Source organism: Pteronotus mesoamericanus, unplaced genomic scaffold (genome assembly GCF_021234165.1).
Source record: "Pteronotus mesoamericanus isolate MK-2021 breed Mesoamerican mustached bat unplaced genomic scaffold, CSHL_Meso_final scaffold_36, whole genome shotgun sequence".
Classification (NCBI taxonomy): Eukaryota; Metazoa; Chordata; class Mammalia; order Chiroptera; family Mormoopidae; genus Pteronotus; species Pteronotus mesoamericanus.
This window is the reverse complement of record NW_026555313.1, coordinates 22,830,286-22,850,935: the sequence shown is the minus strand read 5'-3', so window position 1 is coordinate 22,850,935 and position 20,650 is coordinate 22,830,286. Positions and strand designations below refer to the sequence as shown.

Here is a 20,650-nt window from a genome sequence, read left to right as displayed (position 1 = left end):
ACCCCGTGTTCCCATGGCAACTTTGAATCGCCATTTTAAGGGTTTCCGCCACCTCGGTTTTACGTCACTTCCGGTGTTACCTGCGTTGCTACCGGGAGCCGTAAACAAGGTGTACAAGCATCTGGAGAGCTGTCGGGATGAAGCGGAGCGCAGCCACGGCCTCGCGCGGCTCCGCTCTGCTTCCACTGGTGGGCGTCCTGTTCTTCCAGAGTGAGTGTGCTGCTTGGCTCAGCCCCACTTCCGGCCGGCCGCGGGGGGTGGGGGGAGTTGGGGGGGCGGTTAGAGAAGATGGTCGCTATTCCGCTTCCGGGTGGGGAGCCGTCTCAGGAAACCCCCCCATAATGCTTCGGGGAAGGAAGGAAGCGGGAAGGTGTTGGGAGGATGGTTTCTTCTTGTGATGACTATCCACTCAGTGGAGTCAATAGCTTGCCAGTACTTTCCTGAGCCCCTGTGATCTGTGCCACCTTGCGTGACTGCATTGTGTAGTGGTGATGGCGGGACTTGATAGAACCGTGGAGGGCTCTGGTTTTGAGTGCACCCGGCGTTATCTTGTGATTGACTCAACTGTGGTTTGTGGGCTGTATGTTATGATTTGGAAAGGGCAATTCTATTGTTCATTAGTTTGTCCAGTATTTTGGGAGAGAATAGCATGACTTGGTAATTTTATTTTTGGTAGGTGATTATCAGGGCCTATGAAGTAAAAACGTTTATTACAGGGAAGATATGCTGTGATTTGTTTATAATAGAGGCGCATTTTTTTGAGGAAAAAGCAACAGCGTTAGCATTTTAATAGCAAGTTAAAAAAGTACAATAAAGGGCACATCAAATCTGTTAAAATTTTAATGTATACTTTTAATTAATATCGGAAGTATTCACACAATGGCATATTCTTAAAATTTGGATAAGTTTTGCTTTCATGCAGTTTTCAAATTGCATTAAGTTTCAGTCAGGCCTAATTACCTTCATTTTAGGTTACAGTCATTTGCTGGATTTTTAAAAATTATGTATGTGTGTGTGTGTTTGTGTGTCTTTCTGGGAAATCATATGTTAGTAGAGCTAGCATTAGAATGACTTGTTAACATCTTAAAATTTCCCTGTGGGTAATGAGAATTTCTGAAGGGTACCTTTAACATAAAGATTTAAAGTGTTCTACATCTCAGCAGGTAAGGCCAGAAGTTTTTATTTGTCTGACATGTAATATTCATGCTGCCAGCACATTTTTGAATCCCTCCTAGTTGTCTGTGTCATTACAAATGTCCAGTTTTTCAGCTAAATTATTTTGCAGTAGAATATTTAGGTTAACCTACTGCCACTCCATATAACCCCAGACCTCCATCCTACCCCCAACAGCAACATTCAAATATTGCCCCATTGAAGAAGAAAAATGTAGAAATGGTGGGTGATTTTTTTAAACATGATATCATTTCACATCTGGCATGCATCAGATCTAGCAGACCAAATAATTTAAACATTCAAAGTTGATTTTATGATCTGTGTACTTGTTGAATAGATTTATCTTTTGCCTTTTCAAAAGAATAGCGTTTTTGAAATACATTCACATGCCATGCAATTTACCGATTTAAAGTGTACAGTTTGGTGGTTTTTAGTATATTCAGAATTGTGCAGTCATTAACACAATCAATTTGGGATCATTTTCATCACTCCAAAGAGAAACTCCAAACCCATTAACAGTTACTCTCCATTCCTCCCTTTCTACAGTTCTTGGCATACATCAGTCTACTTTCTATTGCTATGGATTTGCCTATTCTGGACCTTTCATATAAATGAAATCCTATAATATGTGGGGTTTTTTTGTTTTTTTGTTTGTTTGTTTTTGTGACCAGCTTCTTTCAATTAGCAGGTTTTCAAGGTTAATCCTTTTTTGGGGTGAGGGTTCTTGATATTTTGAATCTGTTAGGTGATACCTTTGTTTCATACCAGTGTTTTTCTTGCTTCTATAAAAATAGGACCCATCAAATTATTAGCTTGTTTGAATTCTCCCTATGTTGTAAATGTGGTCCTGCTATATCAGTTGTCTAAGTATTAAAAACAGTAGATTCAGTAGATTAGGCACCTAAGGTTTTTATACTTTTCTCTTTCATTTAAGTGGGCAGTTTCATATATCAAAGGCTGATAGATTTATATTTTGGAAAACTGGTGTTCAAAATTTGGAGTTTTTTCATTTTTTCCTCTCCTCCATGTTTAAATGTCATTTTCTTGTTTTCCTCCCAGATTAAAAATTTTGTTAATTATCATGAATATTTCTATAGTTAGCTGTTTTTACCTGAAAAGAATGCTGTTTTTACTCAGGTGAAAAATATTCATAAGTAGATTAAGCCCAAGGATAGAAATTTATGAATGAATGTAACATTGGATCAATATTTTTTCTTATTTATTTTTTAAGTGGAGACAAATTATTTTATATCCATTGATTTTAAAACACTTTAAATTTTAGTATAATATATAGAGAAAAGTGGGCATATCATAAGGGTACAGCTCAATGAATTGTCAGAAACTGAACACACTTGGGTAACTGGCACCCAAATCAGGATATAGAACATTACTGGCACTCCAGAAGCCTTCTTTGTGCTTCCTTGCAGTCATTATCTGTCCTTCCCCAAGGGGAACCAACATCCTGATGTACTGATTTGTAATGTAGTCTGGTTTAGTGGCTATGACCCTTTATGACTGCTGCTTCTGTCAGGTGGTGATATCTCCATCTCTTACCAGGCTCTGCTAACACCACTTCCTTCTTTTGTTAATTCCGGTGTGGGGGTGGAAAAGTTCTTGTGCCTTTGTTGGCTTCCTTGACCCTGAGAAAAGTCCCTTTGAAAAGTAGGCCGTACACTTTTCAAAATCTCAGTTAGTTATGACTTCTGTTTCCTGCCTGGGCTGTATCTGATAGAGGTATCTTCCCCCAAGCTCTTGGGCTGCATTGGAAATGGTGGATATTGAAAGAAGAGCTGTGTATTGTTAGGAAAGGAGATGAGGGGAATGGGTAGAGCAGGCAACCGGTAGAAGTTCACTACATTCAATATGAGATCTTATGGTGGTGATATTCAAGAATATATCTAGTAATATTTGGACACTCAGAGACAAGTGATGGGTAGTAATATAGATTGGGGAATCATTAACCTACTAGCAATTGTTAAATATATAAAAGTGGATAGGATTATCCAAGAAGAATGTTAAATGAAGGACCATGGGCGAAGAATGGAACTTTAAGACACACTAGTGTTTAAGGGACAGTAGGAAAGGAAGAGACTTAGAGATTTGATAGAAACCGTGAAAGATGGGGAATGTGTGTGGAGTTGGTTGCCATATTCTTTGCTCTAGACCAAAGTTGGCAAACTGGTAAAGGGCCAGAGAATAAATATTTTAGGCTTTGTGGGCCACATGGTTTTTTGCAACTACTCAACTCTGCTGAAGTATCACAAAAACATCCTAAGACAATATATCAATGAGTCAGCATGCCTCTATTCTAATCAAACTTACCATAGCTCTGGCCAGTGTGGCTCAGTGGCTGAAGCATCATCCCATACACCAAAAGATCATGGGGTCAGGGCACATGCCTAGGCTGTGCGTTTGATCCCCACTTGGGGCTCATATGGGAGACAACCAGTTGATGTTTCACGCTGATATTTCTCCCCTTTTCCTCTCAAACACAAAACAAAACAACTTTTTGTTGGAACAACAACAAAAGTTCGTGTAGATGTGGGCTAGATTTGACCTGTGAGCCATAGTTTGCTGACCTTGCCCTAAACCAGCTACCCCCTTGACATCATCCCTTGGATATCTCAAAGGCACCTGAAACTTATTTAAAACTCATGTTTTTTCCTGCCAAGCTGGGTACTTCTCTAGTCTTCCTGTGTGTGTCAGTGAATGGTATCACCAAGTCAGGAACCTGCGAGCTATCCTTGACACTTGTCTTTCTCATTCCACATGTGATCTGTCACCAATTCTTGCTGATTTTGCCTTTTAAGTATTGTCACCCTAGTTCTCTCCATGTCCACTGCCACCAACTTAGTTCAAGCTCCCCTTATTTCTCAATTGACTATTGTAGTGGCCTTCTAAGTAATCTTATATTTACTCTTGACTCCTCCCAGTTGTCTTCCCTAGAGCAGAAGAGTTGACTTGTGTAGGAAAAGGGACACTGCGAAGGTTGGAAGTAAAGATGAACGCAGCTACAGGAAGGTGTATGGCCAGGCAGTTTGTATGGCCTCAAGTTTCCTGAAGAAGTAAGGGGAGAAATTTTCTTCTGAGAATGAGGGATTTGTAGGTACACAGAGGATGAAAGAGAATGGCAGTGTTAAAGGACTCAGAAAGAGGAGCTGACCAAGCCTGGTTAAAGGGCCATCAGTGTCATTAAAGGCTCAGCTGTGGGTGGAATTCATGAATTTCTTATGGCAACTATCTGTGCAGTTGTGTGATTTTTCTCCTTCAGTGTCCACCAGCCACAGTCTAGGCACTGTCATCCAGGAGTGTAGGGACCTTAAGAATGTTGAAAATACCATAAAAGAGGGATAGGAGGAGAGTGGGTGACTAGTGAGCACACTTTAGTCCCATACTACAGTTTTTGGTGACCCGTCTACTTCTTTCTCTCAGCCCCTCTCTGCCTGCTTCCCTTCTTGTGAATTTTGCTCTCGAGGTGGTTGCATTAAAGGAGGAAATCATCTTTTGAAACTGAGTGTGATCAGTGATATATGTATTTGAATAGCATTATGTACTAAATGCAATGAGAACATTGAAGAAAGAACAATGAAATGCATCTGGGTATTTGGGCATGCATCACAAAGGGGCTGATATTTGAGGTGGGTTTTGAAAGTATGTGAGCATTGGGGGATGGGGGTTGGGGGAAACAACCCAGGCAGGACAGGTAGGGGTGGGGAGATCCTTCCAGACAGACATTTTTAAAGAAAGGCACAGTAATGTAAAAGGACATAGTAAATTTAGGAAATGGCAGGACATTCAGCACATGGTGAAGGGGATGGGTCACTGGGTGGAGAAGCAAATTTTGGGACAGACTGTCACTATTTGTATTTTATCCTATAGTCCAATAGAGAATTATTGGAACTTTTGGAATGTTTGTGGTGTTTATTTTAATAATAGTAGCTAATATTTATTGGAAGTGTCTTTTTCAGGTGCTATGCTAAGCATTTTGTGGTTATTTAATTTTATTAAATCCTCACAGTGATTCAGTGAATTAGGTCTTGTTATTATTTCCATATACCAAGTGAGGAAATTGAAGTTTAAACAGATTAGATAACTGATCGAGGTCTTATAGCTAGAAAGTAGCTGGGCTAGAAATCAAAGTTGAGGTCTGTCTAATTCTAAATCCATACTTTAAAATCTCTTTGTTATACTTATGTTTTAGAATAAAGGGTATGGGGTTATGGGGAGAGTGTAGTTTATCCATTCATTTCCACCTTCCGTTTTTTCAGAACTGGATCTTGAGTGATGAATAAGGTGTTTCAGGAGAGAGTAGGGACTGAGGGTTGACTGCTTTCCAGGCAAAGGAACAGCATTCATAAAGGCATAGAAGGAATGACAAGTTTATTATGTCAAAGTCAGATAGGATACTATGAATGAACCAGAAGTAATTATCCTTGGGATGGGTCAGATTCTTATTAGAGTTGTGAGCTCAGTCTTGTTCTCCTCCTTTAAGAAGAATGTGAACAAACTGGATTGTCTAGAGAGGAGCAAGAAAAATTATGCAAAGCAGCAGAAATAAAGGTAGTGGAATGAATGACTCATAACTGTGTCTGAGATAGGAAAGGCTGAGAGTATGGGCAGAACTGAAGATGTGGCAATAACGATGAAGCTACTAACCTGCATTGAGCATTCTCTCTGGGTTAGTTCAGCTTCTCAGTGTTGTAAATGTTTTAACTCATTTATTCCTCACAGTGACCTTCTAAGATAAGTACTATTACTATCATTCCCACCAGAGTGAGAAACTGAAAAAATAAAGTAACTTGCAAAGACCACAGAGCCAGCAAGTGATAGGGCTGGGATATGCATCCTGCCTCTACCAGGGGAACTGCTGGTGTTCAGGACAGTGTGTGAGTTTGCTGCTCTGTTTGCTTTTGGCCTCCTGAAACAATCATGGCTTGTTGCCATAGAGAAGGAAGCAGGAAAAACAAAGTGGCCAGTGGCTTACTTTCCAAAAAATAAAGAAAGGTGAGGGGCTCCCTACTGGGAGAGAAATGTCTACTCATTGTTCTCTGAAAGCAGAGGGGATTGGTCAGAGAAAGGTGCCAACTCTTTTGGGGTAGTAGAGCACCAAAGTTGGACATATGATGTGGTTTTGGAAAGAGCAAGTCTCTAGAGGATTTAAAAGTTATATTTCATTTTCACATTTAGAATGGATTAAGTTGTTCTGTTTTCTTCCCCCTGATTTACTTTTAATGGATATGTGATTTATTAACTAGCTTTAAGAAAGGAAAACCCAAAATAAAACTAGATAGAACCTTAGGGCAGTTTTATAAAATTAATTGAAAAAAAAATCTTGTTCTTGCTATCCTTATTTTGCTGGTGGTTGAAGCCATAGTAGCTTCAGATTACACCTGTGCTGTATTTGAGTTACATCTCTTAGAATACAACAGCTGACAGATTCCTGGAGTGTGTAAGTGTGCCAGGGGAGTGGGTAGTGTTATCTTTTAGCCTGCTATCGGCTGACCCACTTGTTTGTGCTTAATTTAACCAAAAGTTTGTATTTGGAAAAAATGCTGACGTAGCCTTCAAATTTTACCTAAGCATTCATCCTATGATATACTGTTGTAAAATGACAAAAATAATATCCTTGATTAAGGCAGACATCCACTCCTTCTCCTTTTGGGCTTGCATGAGAAGATATTTATTGCTGTGGTTTGTATGAGAGCCCTGAAAATGATAAAAAGCTTCTTTATATTGTTTAGTGATCTGTATATTCTACCCAAATAAAAACACTTTAAATATTTGGGTTTGCATTGTTTAGGTGTTCACACAGTCCTTTCCTTGGAGATTAAAGTGGATGCCCACGTTCGGGGATATGTTGGAGAAAAGATCAAGTTGAAATGTATTTTCAAGTCGACTTCATCTGTCACTGACAAACTCACCATAGATTGGACATACCGACCTCCCAGCAGCAGTCGCACAGAATCAGTAAGTGTATACTTAAAAAAATGTTCTTTGAGTCTTTTGTGGTCAAAAGCTTAAGAATACTTTTATTCCAAGTCCCAGGTATTCCTTAGGCCTTCTCTTCTTAGAATAGAAGATGAACTTCTTGCCCTGGCTGGTATGGCTCGGTGGATTGAGTGCCAGCCTGCAAACCAAAGGGTTGCCAGTTTGATTCCCAGTCAGGGCACATGCCCGGATTGTGGGCCAGCTCCCTGGTGGGGGGTGTGTGAGAGGCAACCACACACTGATGTTTCTCTCCCTCTCTTTCTCCCTTCCTCCCTCTCTCTCTAAAACTAATAGATAAATAAAATCTTTAAGAAAAATTAAGGAAAAAAAAATAGAGGATGAGCTTCTATTTCAACAGGAGATGAGCCACTATCCTACATAATACCCATTTGGTCATGTGAGACTTTTTATTCTGCTCTGTAAGAGCTTTGCAAGTAAGCTAGAAGAGAAAAAAATTCAGAGGAAATGTGGTTTAATTTTATTTCCCCTTTTTTGTTCCTTTTTGCCTGGTTTCATAATATCATTTTCAGATTCCATGTGCTAAAAAATGGTACGTCTAGGACTCTTGGATAGAAAAGTCTTACAGGTCCCAGTCCTAGCCATCCTTTCTCTTAAAGCTTCTCATTTACTGTCATACAAAGTTGTCTCAGTGTGTAGATCTGCCTCTGTATTTGTACTCTATAGATTTATCTTGGCATCTTTCCCTGTTGTTTAAACATCTGCATTGATTTATAGAGTACTCTTGGAAGGAAATAATGGCACCTGCTGTTGATGACAGATGCTGTTGGTGACAGATGGTCTTGCACTATTTAGAAGTGATACACTCTCATCACACATATAAAAAATTTTATGGTTCAAATCCCATTGTGGATATCTGATTGAAGATGGCAGTGCTATTAAAACAAACAAACCCTTTCTCCTGATGCTTCCAGCAGTATCCCTAGTTCAGGATAGATGTTCTCAAGAATGTGAATGTCAAAGCTGTATGTGAAATTGTATTTTTGGAAGTATCTTTAATTTGTTTTTCCTGTTTCCTTCATTGAAAAAACTCTTGGTGTGATTTTAATTTATAGCTTTGAATTTTGTTTAGGAGTCATTATTGAATGCCATGTAGCTTGGGGTTAGGTGGTAGTGGAGGTGGTGGTGGTGGTGGTGGTTCTTCTCACTTCTTCTTTTTTCTTCCTTCTTCCTTTCCTCCTCCTCCTCCTCCTCCTCTTCTTCTTCTCCTCCTCCTTCTTTCTTCTTTCTTCCTTCTTTTCTTCTTCCTTCTTTCTTCTTTTTCTTCCTTCCTTCTTTCTTCCCCTCCTCCTCCTCCTCCTTCCTTCTTCTTCTTCTCCTCCTCCTCCTTATTCTTCTTCTTCTCCGTCTCCTTCCCTTTCCCCTCTTTCTTCTTCTCCTTCTTTTTTCTTCTTTTTTTAAGACTTAAAATAGTTTGCTTTATTTTGAGTGATTGGAAACTGTGGCTGCCTTATTTAGTTATGCCTTCTTTGCTGGAGTAGGAGCCCTGACTGGTATGGCTCAGTGGGTTGGGCATCGTCCCACAAACTGAAAGGTGGCTGGTTAATTCCTGATCAGGGCACATGCCTTGGCTGTGGGCCAGGTCCCCAGTTGGGGGTGTGAACGGAGCAGCCGATTGATGTTTCTCTCCCTCTCTTTTGCCCTCCCTTCCCTTCTCTCTAAAAATAAATAAAAACGTCTTTTTTTTCTTTTTTATGTAGGACAGAGAAAACAATGGGGATTTTCTTGGGTAAGAAGTCTTGAATGCAAACAGCAAGTTGTTCTAATGTGGTGCTAGTCTCTGATAGGATGGTCAGATGGTCAGCCCACCCAAGTTGGAATTAGTGGCCCTTTAAAGTTGTATCACATGATGTTGCAATTATGTGGTCAGTCAGGGTTCTGTCAGACTAATCAGTATTACTTTGAGTATTTGAGTATTACTAACTTGGAGTTAGAGGTTAGATTCATCTCAAAGATACACAGCCAGCCTTGCCTTGTGAATAAGGAATTTCAAACCCTGCCATGTGGATGCTGGTAATCAGTAGTAGGCATTCTTTACCTCCCTTTCTGCAACACACATTATACATATTATTGTTTCTTAATATCTGTCTTTCCCACTAGACTGTAAATTCCACAAGAATAGGGACTGTGCTCATTTGGCTCTCATTATATCCTTTTGCTTAACACAGGGCCTAGCACATAATAGGTTTGCAGTAAATATTTGTTGAATGAACACAGGAACAAATAAACCAATGAGAAGTGATTCAGCATTTACTTTGGGAAGTTGCTCTATAAAATTGGGCAATTGTTCCTAAGTGGGGAGGTACCAAGTAAACAAGTAAGAGGAAAGCCTTGACTCTTGCGTAAGAGAGAGAGAGATCATATTGTGTTGTATTACCTGCTGGGCCTGCAACCAGATAAAATTCCAGTAAGTGCTTTTGGTGATGAAGTGTTTGATCACTTATCTGAAGCAGCATCATTTTATTTTTTTTTGTTCAAATACATTTGTCGCCATTTTCCTGCCACCACTCTCCCCTGTCCCACCCACCCCCACCTCCCACCCTCAATCCTTCCCCACTTTGGCTTTGTCCATGTGTCCTTTATACATGTTCCTTGACTTGACCCTTCCTTTTCTTTTCCCCGTTACCCAACTCCCTCCTTCTCTCTCGTTACTGTTGGTTTCTTTTTTCTTTCAGTGTTGCTGGTTAAATTTTTCTTGCTTGCTTGTTTAGTTGATTAGGTTCCACTTATAGGTGAGATCATATGATATTTGTCTTTCACCCCCTGGCTTATTTCACTTAGCGTTATGTTCTCCAGTTCCATCCATGCTGTCTCGAAGGGTAGTAGCTCTTTCTTCCTTTCTGCTGCATAGTATTCCATTGTGTAAATGTACCAAAGTTTTCTGAGCCACTGATTTATTGATGGGCACTTAGGTTGCTTCCAGCACTTGGCTATTATAAATTGGAAGCAGCATCATTTTAATTCAGCATACATTCACTGAGTACTGATCATCCTTTTCACTTGGGATTTTTATTAATTGCCAAGATAGGTAGCTTGAGAGAGGCTTGATCATATTATACCCTACTGATGATTTTGAGAATACACAAAAATCTCCCCTTTCCCACTTACTAGCTATGTGCCTTTAAGTAACTTAGTTTTTGTTTTTTGTTTTTGTTTTGTCTTGTACCTCTTTCTATAAATATGGAATAATTATACTTGCCCTTTGTATAGTTGCTATGAGGCTCAAATAGCAAATGCATAGAAGTCATTTGCTAACCATACAGTACTATAAGAATCCTATCTTTGGAATAGGGTTTCGTAATTTTGTCACTCTTGACATTTTGAGCTGGATAATTCTCTGTTGTGGAGGCTGTTCTATGCATTTTGGGATTTTTAGTAACGTTCCTGGTGTCTATCCACTAAATGCCAGTAGCACGTCCTCCAATTGTGACAACCAAAACTGTCTCCAGATATTGCCTAATATTCCCTGGAGGGCAAAGTTGCCCCCAGCTGAGGACTATGGTTTTAGGACTTTAGGGAGAATTTAGAAGAGGTTCCAGAGTTAGGATACCAAGATTCTTTCATCGGCATTTTTCTGATGTTTCATTAACCTATCTTTTCACATATAGGATGGAGGTGAACAAAGCATTAAAAAATGTCCAACCGAGAAAACTCATTATACATTTGTATTTTATTTTAGACCTACAAAGCTTTACATTTTCCAAATTAACTTTTTTTTCCTCATGGTGTTGCTTTCTTAGATTTTTCATTATCAGTCCTTCCAGTACCCAACCACAGCAGGCACGTTTCGAGATCGAATTTCCTGGGTTGGAGATGTATACAAAGGGGATGCATCCATAAGCATAAACAACCCTACCACGAAGGACAATGGGACATTCAGCTGTGCTGTGAAGAATCCCCCAGACGTGCACCATAACATTCCCATGACAGAGCTAATAGTCACAGAAAGAGGTAAGCTAACTGTCGCTAACCTTCTGCAGTACTCAGTGACTACTATGGTGCTTCTGGACGGACCAATGATAAACAAAGCTACCTATCTTTGTAAGCTAATTGGTCTTTGAAGCATAATAATATCATCCTGATTGTATATTAGGATGAATTTCTTTTTTAAGTATATTTTATTGATTATGCTATTACTGTTGTCCCATTTTTTTTCTCCTCTTTATCCCCCTCTGCCTGGTACTTCCCCTCCCTCCCCTACCTCTAGTTCATGTCCCTGTGTCGTACATATAAGATCTTTGGCTTCTCCATTTCCTATACAATTCTTAACCTCCCCCTGTCTATTTAGTACCTACCATTTATGCTTCTTATTCCCTGTAACTTTCCTCCCACTCCCCCAGCCCCCTCCCAGCTGATAACCCTCCATATGATCTCCATTTCTATGATTCTGTTGCTGTTCCAGTTGTTTGCTTTGTTTTTGTTTTTGTCCTTTTTTTTAGATTCAGTTACTGATAATTGTGAGTTTGTTGTCATTTTACTGTTCATAGTTTTTGATCTTCTTCTTTTTCTCATATAAGTCCCTTTAACATTTCATATAATAAGGGCTTGATGATGATGAACTCCTTTAACTTGACCTTACCTGGGAAGCATTTTATCTGCCCTTCCATTCTAAATGGTAGCTTTGCTGGATAGAGTAATCTGGGATGTAGGTCCTTGCCTTTCATGACTTTGAATAATTTCCACACCTTTCTTGCCTACAAGGTTTCTTTTGAGAAATCAGCTGATAGTCTTAGGGGAACTCCTTTGGAGTTCCTTTTCTCTTGCTGCTTTTAAGATTCTCCCCTTATCTTTAATCTTGGGTAATATAACTATGATGTTTCTTGGCGTGTTCCTCCTTGGGTCCAACTTGAATGGGACTCTTGAACTTCCTGGACTTGCATGCCTACTTCCTTTGTCAGATTGGGGAAGTTCTCCTTCATTACTTTTTCAAATAAGTTTTCAATTTCTTGCTCTTCCTCTTCTCCTTCTGGCATCCGTATGATTCCAATGTTAGAACGTATAAAGTTGTCCCAGAGGTTCCTAAGCCTCTCCTCATTTTTTTTTGAATTCTTGTTTCTTCATTCTGTTCTTGTTGAATGTTTATGTCTTCCTTCTGTTACAAATTGTTGATCTGAGTCTCGGTTTCCTTTCCTTCACTGTTGGTTCCCTGTATATTTTTCTTTATTTTACTTTGTATAGCCTTCACTTCTCCCTTTCTTTTCCTTCCATACTCAATCATTTCTGTGAGCATCCTGATTACTAAAGTTTTGAACTCTGCATCTGATAAGTTGGCTATCCCTTCATTGCTTAGTTCTTTTTCTGGAGTTTTGATCTGTTCTTTCATTTGGGCCATATTTCTTTGTCTTGGCGACATGTTATGTTGTAAGGGGTAGAGCCTTAGGTATTAGCCAGGGCAAGGCAAGCCACTTGGCTGGGTTGTGGTGCTGTCTGTGGGAGAGGGGTCAGAGAGGAAACAATTCTGCTTGCTTGGCTCTCGCCCTGCTTTCTGTCCCTTCCCCCACTACCCATAGCAGATTGGGCTTTTCTGGTGCTGATTCCTGGGTGGGTGGGCTTGTGTACAATTTAGGACCCTGTGGACCCCTTCAATAGGCTCTCCTATGAGACTGGGAGTTTCTCCTGCTGCTACCCCCACAGATTTTTATAGCCAGACATTCTGAGACTTTCTTTTCCTGTGCTGGAACCCAGGTTGCATGGTCTGTCTTGCTCCCCATTTGTTCCTGCAGGTTTATCCGCATACGAATGTGGGACTGACCTATGGTCTGCCAGCCACCACCTTGCTGCTCATCCTCTCTGCTCTGGCTGCCCATCTCTGCCCCTCCTACCGGTCTGGATGTTAACTCCTTGGTTGGTAGACTTCCATACAGTTCAATTTTCTTGGAGTTCTGGTTTTTTTAAAATTTTATATTGGTTTTGATCCTTCTTTAGGTTGTGTGAGGAAGTGAAGTATATCTACCTACACCTCCATCTTGGCTGGAAGCCCTTCTGTGAATTTTTTAATCTTCATTTTGCAAGCTTAAGTTTTTCCTCAAATACTGTCATAGTTTCTCCTCCCCACTGCTCCTTTTCTTTAAGACTTCAGGTGACCAGAGGTCTTGCAGGATGTATGACAAATCCTTGAATAAATGAGGTTGTTATCTCTATGAAATAGAAGTCATCCTCTATTCTCTAATATGTTCATGCCTTAGTTATGAGACAGTGTTCTTGCCTATGGCTTGAAAGGGTACCCCCCACTCCTGTGATGGAGGCAGCTCATTTCTTTTATGTTGCAAAGACCAGCATTTTCCTTTTAGTATGAAACAGAAGGAGAGTAGGTTAAGGACTAATATTTTTTTCTACATTCTTCCCTGGTGACTTTTGAGTGGTCATTTTAGTCCTTAGTTGGATTTGAACCAAAGACTTAGAGATACAGGATTACATAATTGTTTTTTTAAAGATGATAATTCATAAATTTCAGACATAAGCACATTCATACTGGTGGTGGGAATAGAAACTGATATAGTTTTTCTGGAAGGCAGTTGATAATATGAATCGGATGCCTTACAAGCATACACCCTTTAATTTAGAACTCCATTTAATATTTTTATCTTAAAGAAATAGAGCTAAGCACGAAAATTTATGTATAAGGATGATCGTCATAGTATAACTCAAATTCAAAGAATTGGAAGTAATTTGAGTGTTCAGCATTAGAGGACTGAGTCACTAAACTACTCAATGTGGTAGAGTACTATGCAACCATTAAAAAATTACACCTGGAAGGAAATTCTAATGACATGGAAAGTACTTATCATATATTAAGTAAAACAGGTTAGGAATAATATATAAAATATGATTCATACTTTTAAAATACACCCTGTCCTCCCTGTATGCAAACCCATATTCATATATACTTAGAAAGATGATTGAATGGATAGATACTAATGTATTAATCCTAGGTAGGATTATGGGTAAATTTTTATTTTTTTCTGTATTTTCTACCTTTTCTACATCAAATTTATTCCTTTTGTAAGAAGAAGAAATGCAAAGGCAAAAGTAAAACTTCCTATCTCATGTCCAAGGAAACATTTTTGCATGGCCCTGTCTTTTACCTTCTCTTTTCTTCCTCTAGGTTTTGGCACCATGCTCTCATCTGTGGCGCTTCTTTCCATTCTTGTCTTCATTCCCTCATCTGTGGTGGTTGTTCTGCTGTTGGTAAGAATGGGGAGGAAGTCTGCAGGGCTGAAGAAGAGGAACAAATCAGGCTTTAAGAAGTCGTCTATTGAGGTTTCAGATGAGTAAGTCCAGTAAACCCATTTCCTCTCCAGATCTCTACTTTGTGAAGAGTACCAAGGCCCCTGCACCCATGCCTTCCTTTCTTACAGGCTGAGGCTAATTCTGCTGGTGAAATTTCCTCTTGTTAAAAAATATTTTATTTATTTATTTTTAGAGAGGGGGGAGGGAGGAAAGGGAGAGAGAGAGAAACATCAATGTATGGTTGCCTCTTACGAGACTGCAAATGGGGACCTGGCCTGCCACCCAGGCATGTGTCCTGACTGGGAATCGAACAAGCAGCCCTTTGGTTTGCAGGCTGGCACTCAACCCACTGAGCCAAACGAGCCAGGGTCCCCCTTTTTTTTAAAAATTTTTTTTTTAACCCTCACCTGAGGTATTGCTTTCAGAGAGAGAAAGGAAGGGACAGAGGGAGGGAGAGAATGGAGAGAGAGAAACATGGATGTGAGGGAGATCCATCGATTGGTTGCCTCCTGTACGCTCCATGACTGGGGACTGCACATGCCCAGACCAAGAATCATACATGTCCTAACAGGGGATCAGACCCACAACCTAGGTATGTGCCCTTACCGGTAATTGAACTGGCAAGCTTTTGGTTACCAGACAGCACTCCAACCAACTGAGCTACACTTGCCAGGGTTGAAATTTCTTTTTAAAGAGAATAATTCTGCTGAGCAGTGCTAGAAGGATGGTTGAAAGTGAAACCTGTGGATATTAATTTGGAGAGAGATGGAAGCGTTGATAATATGGTCCTAGTTTCCTGCTTTGGAAATCGGACTGTACAATTCTTTGGTTCTGAATATAAATTCTGAAGAGGATATCTTATTTCTTCAAAACTGATAGGAAATTTCAACAAGTCAAGTTGTTTCCTACCATTTATTCTCATTTGTTCCACATTCTAGCTTCAGTGAGCTTATTTACTTCTCTCAGCATAGTATACTCATTGAGGTCATACTCCATTCCCCCTCCACATGCTTCTGTCTCACCTGGAATCCCCTCCCTCTTTCCCTTTTTTGCCTGGTATACACTTCCTTGTCATCTAAGACCAAGCTGAAATATCCCCTTCCCTTGAGTTTTCTTGGGTCCTACAGGGAGAACTAGTCACTCCCTCCTCTTTGCTGCCAGAGCAGTTTGACCCTAACTTCATTAAATAATTTGTCATATTGTATTATACAGTAATATATTTGTTAAGTTTCAACAGGCCTCTCACCCCCAAAAGACTGTGAACTCTTTATCCCCAGCCCAGCACAATGCCTGAGATGTGCTTGGTGCTCAGTACATTTCTAAATGAATGACTGGGACTAGCTCCTATTTATTGAACACTTGCTATGTGCCAGGCAGTTTGGTGTGTGTTTTACATGTGTTTATTTTTTATTTATTGCTAAGAACTATCCTTTAAACATAGCTGGTAATGTCTGCATTTTATAGATGAGGAAACAGGCTCCTGGAACTTAAGTAGCTTGCCCAGCCACCATGCTAATAAGTGGCAGAACTGGAATTTAATACCAGATCTGTCTGACTTCAATGCCTGTGCTTTTAATTGCTCTACTACACTGACCTAGCGATTGTTCTGATTTGGTTTGACCTTTGTTACAGTACTGACCAAGAGGAGGAAGATGACTGTATGGCGAGGCTTTGTGCCCGTTGTGCTGAGTGCTTGGTAAGCCCATGCCATTTCTTCTGTTCCCTGTTCATGTTTCACTCTTTTGCTTACTTCTGGGGATCCTTTGCCCTCAGAAGGAGCAGAGGGTATGCCAGTAGTCCCAAAGCATGGTATCAACCGAAGTCTTCTTCCAAAGCACTTTGTTTTCAGGGAGCCCCCATCCCTGAACTCTAATTGTTATTTTGTTTTCTGCCTCATGGGCAGAGAGTGGTGTCTTTGGATTAGGAAAGGGACAGGGTAGAGCATTCTCTGCTGATTGACAGAGAACATCCTGAGAGTGGAGTGTCCTCTGCCACTGAGGTCATGCTAGGAGACTTGACTGGCTGGACCCAGAGCCCTGAATTGAACTTTTTTTGCAGAGCCTTGGGGTTTTGTGGGGTTTTTTGTTGTTGTTGTTGTTGTTTTTCATGGAATTAGACTGATACAACCTTTTAGGGGACTTATGGCTTTGTTAATAAGGAATATTCAGGTTGCAAGGCCTGAATTTTTATTTAAATTTCGAAAGGTTGCCATTCCTTCCCTTTTGAGCACCTGCTGTGACTGATAGGCTTGTGTGGCTATCGCAGGATCCTGGGAAGAAGAAAGACTCACTCTCATGTGGTTCAGTTGGAAACAGTTCAGAAGTAGCATATGATCTAATGTGTAGCACACCTGTCATTTTAGGGTTTAAACTTGAGCCCTTTTTGTACTTTTGATTGCCAAGCTCAGCACTTAGCTAGAGGACCACGGCCTAATTACTTATTGCAGTGTTCTTTATTCCTCTTTCTCGCAGGTACTTGAGTATAATAGGGAAGATGAGGGAAAGTGCCAGTGGAGAGGATTAATACCAACCCGTTTGGATATTTTGATAAGTTATTCATTGAGCATTTGACATGTGCTCATAATTGATAATCGTATCAATTAGATACGATTCTAGGTAGTTAGGAAATAGCAGTGAACAAAACTGACAAGAATCTCAGTCAATTCTGGCTGTTGTGTTACACTTCATATACATACGACAACTACTGTTCTTTCCTCTCCAGGATTCAGATTATGAAGAGACGTATTGATGAAAGTCTGCATGATATAAGAAGAATTACCTAATAACCGAAAATATCCCATTCCACTGGCAGCTAAAGCCTCTCAGAGAAGTGGAGCTGACTTGGAGAATAGTGATGGAGGATTCTGGAATTCATCAGTAAAGACTTTAGGAACCATTTATTTATTGAAGAAATGTTCTTTTTGTATTTATAAACTGTTCGGAAACTTTCAGAAGAGACTCATAACTACCCCTTTTAATAACATACTCTAATTGAATGAAGGAATTCTTTTCCTGAATACAAAGATACTTTTTATTTCACCTTTCCTCTTGAATGTATTACATGTTTTCTTCCAATTTTTTGAGGGAGAATTCTAGGTGTTGGCCATACTTCTGATGCCAGAATTTTTTTTTAAATGAAATGGAGCTTGTAGCTTCCTGATGTGCTACCAGACAAAACATTTGTTTGGGATAAGTATTTTTTGTTTTTTTGCTCTATGAACATTTTTAGCTGTGAGTTTAGCACACAGCATATTACTCACTGGTTTAATTATGTCATCATCAGTTATGTCTGGATGACTTGGAGTGTATAACATTAATTTCCTTAGAGTTGGTAGGATCAGGAGTCAGTGCTTTGAGTGGGTTTTTAAAGTGTCGTCATTTTTCAGTCAAGTAAAGGAATGGTGAGGTAGATGGAGTCCTTTCTTTTGTCTTGCCAAGTACAACTTGGTATTTTACTATCTTAGGTTGGTTTCATTCTTGACTTTTAACACCAGAGGCAAGAAAACTCCTCAAAAGGTTCTGTGGGACTGTATAGAATTATTTTACCAGTTATTTACAATGAAATATTCTTTTAACCTGTGTTATTCTTGAAAATGGTTTTGATTTCTAAAATGCCCAAATATGAGTGAATTGAGGTATTTATAGACTTTTTATATAATATTTGAGATAAGGAAGTGATATTGCGCATAACCTATACTTCTCCCTTCTGATCTCTTGCAACCTTATATCAACTTCCCCCACTTCCCTGCAGCAACATTTTAAACTTTAATTTACATAAGATTTTCTATAAAGCCATTAAGAAATATGTATGACATGTCAGGAAGGACTGACGGTGTAGTTCTCTGTGACAGAGTGATAGAGTTCTCTTCTCAATTGTGAGAGACAAAAATGATCACTTCTTTGTTTTTTCATCAGAATAGTCCCTTCTCATGCTCTTCACTAGGTGGCTCAGTAGGTTACCATTGTATATGCATTATACACCATATATGTTATTAAAAATCACATACATTTTTTGCCAAGATCTATTTTTTAAAATTTGGTTTGTTAGCTATGTCTCATAGATTTGGCCTGACCTCTTTTGTTAACCTCATCCATAGATAGAGTCCGATTAGTTAATAGGCACTATGATTTACCTCTGGTCATGTAAGGAAGGAGACGTGGCAAGACAGGATTGGAAGTATACATTTCCAGTGGTTAAACCTCACAGCCTAGGTCTACGTGTTAAGTTTGCAGTTGTCTGGGGCCAATGTAATGAGCCAGTTGGGCACCTCAACAGAGAGAGGGAAACAGTTTGAGGAATAAGAATAAATAATTTAGGCTCTAGGGGATTTGAAGATAGAGATCTAATTGTGAGGCACACTTTTTGTAGGTCCTCATTTCTCTGACAAAGATGATGGGAACCCAGTTAAAACCACACCCCACTAAATAAGGAACCAGTTTTAGTTAGATTTGCTTGTAATTTTCTCTCAGGCATAGTTTCAAGATTAATCCTGTGTGATATGTTTGTCACTTAAGGCAAATGGTGCTGTATGAATCCTTAGTTGTGTTATTTTGTAGCTTTGATGATGATTTGAGGCAGTCCCTTGCTTTTGGAATAAATGAACAACAGAGTCCTTCATGGGAAGAGAGTAAGTTGATAATTGAGTCGGCTCCTTGAGTTTGTGTTCACATCACAGTCATCAGGCTGCTATCAGTTTCCTTCTTCATCCGTTATTTTGAGGTCTGGATTACAGTTTTTCAGTGTCTGGACACCTACTTTCTGGGAGGGAGGAAGGGAGGTGGGGAGGGAGGGTTTTGTTGTTGTTTTTTTTTTTGACCCTCTGTTCTAATATATTCTAGGTGCTACGCTTTATCTTTTTGATGTTCCATGAGTTTTTACCACACCAGCCTTGTCTGGAGACCAGCCTTGTCTAGAAAAGGAATTTAAATCTGAAGTCTTCCGAAGGGGTTAAAAGCCTTTCAAAAGCCTTTGGCTGCTCAAGTATTTACTTCTGGTTACATTAGTTTATGAGTTTTGTGCATCTAACTCTTAATTCTGTTTCCAAATGTGAACTTAAAGAATGCTTCGTGTTTCCCATGTGACCTATTACCTTATGCTTCTTGGGGAACAGCTTAGTTCTCTGCAGCTCCGAAATTAGGCACTGGTGCTTCAAGGGGGAATGTTGCATGTCTCTGCCTTAAAGACTGGAAGTCAGTCCTGAGTCTGAATGTTCTGATGTGTCACTCTGTTATGGTTCTGAAGGGAAGCTGTAAAAAGATCCATAGGGAGTCGATGAAGACTACTGTTTAATTGCAAATCTCAAAACTTTGCTGTCAGGAGAGGCAGCTCCATGCCTCTGACCCCAGTGCTGTACTGTTGGACTGTTAATTGCTGCATTTCAATGTGTTTTATTTATGGTACTGTTGGGCCATGTGCACAGACATTGTAATGCTCGATCTCTTTACCACATCATGGTTAATAAACTTCTTTGCACTTTCTGGTGTGTATCTGCATATAAGTTGAGAACTGTCATATGTAAGAGCGGCAGGTTTGTAGTTTTCAGCACCTAGCAACTCATTCATCTCTGAACTGTACCTCAGTGAGTACCTGCATAGATTTAGTGATGTGCTGGATCCAGCTTACGTAACAAGAGCCAATTGTTAAATTTTTAGGAATTTTTCAATTCCTCATTACTACCTTGCTGGTAGCTTGAAGTAGGCCATGGTGGGTGTATTTAGGTAAATTGCTGACTTACCAGCACATCATTTCCCAAGAACCACGGAGCACAGTCCTTGAAAAGAGCGAGTATTCAACGACTTTTCAAATGATACAGGACAAGTTGCAAAAAATCAGGTGTGCCCATGTGTAGGTCCAGCCAGCCCAGCCAAAGTGGCAGGCATGCACATTGAGAACACTTATTTTGAGGTGGTGACTTAAAAGCAAAAGATACCTTGAAGTATAAAGAAGCCTTGAGTTCTTATCTAGGATGTCCAAGTCACCCAAGGGGTTTTCTGGGGGAATAAAATGCTATGTTTCCTGAAAATATTATTATCACAAGGTCAGAGGAAATTGACATGCCTAGGCAGTGAGCTGGAGGACAAAGAAGGCATAGCTTGGAAGCAGGGATTGGGGTATTGCCGGCCTCTATCGCACCTCTCTGTTGGGAGAGAAAAATAGGTTGCTATGTTTTAAACACAGGGCACAATGTTTTGTGTTAATCTTAAATTTACTGTATTTTGTTTGCTCAAAGCTGATTTCTTTC

General features: G+C 39.8%; 1 protein-coding gene across 1 annotated transcript; it reads left to right on the top strand.

Moving 5' to 3' along the window:
- The first annotated feature begins 69 nt into the window (after nt 1-69).
- MPZL3 (myelin protein zero like 3) lies at nt 70-19,885 on the top strand. The gene is made up of 6 exons (XM_054592338.1): nt 70-210; nt 6,974-7,140; nt 10,920-11,130; nt 14,285-14,450; nt 16,042-16,105; nt 17,131-19,885. The coding sequence occupies exons 1-6, from the start codon at nt 138-140 to the stop codon at nt 17,155-17,157; spliced, it is 708 nt and encodes a 235-aa protein (XP_054448313.1). The 5' UTR covers nt 70-137; the 3' UTR covers nt 17,158-19,885.
- The last annotated feature ends 765 nt before the right edge of the window (nt 19,886-20,650 follow it).

Excerpts from the sequence above, each read along its gene's own strand:
- MPZL3 (XM_054592338.1), top strand. The coding sequence starts at position 138 with ATGAAGCGGAGCGCAGCCACGGCCTCGCGCGGCTCCGCTCTGCTTCCA. Across the intron at positions 7,141-10,919 it reads GCAGCAGTCGCACAGAATCA|ATTTTTCATTATCAGTCCTT; the intron begins GTAAGTGTATAC and ends TTGCTTTCTTAG. Across the intron at positions 14,451-16,041 it reads TCTATTGAGGTTTCAGATGA|TACTGACCAAGAGGAGGAAG; the intron begins GTAAGTCCAGTA and ends CCTTTGTTACAG.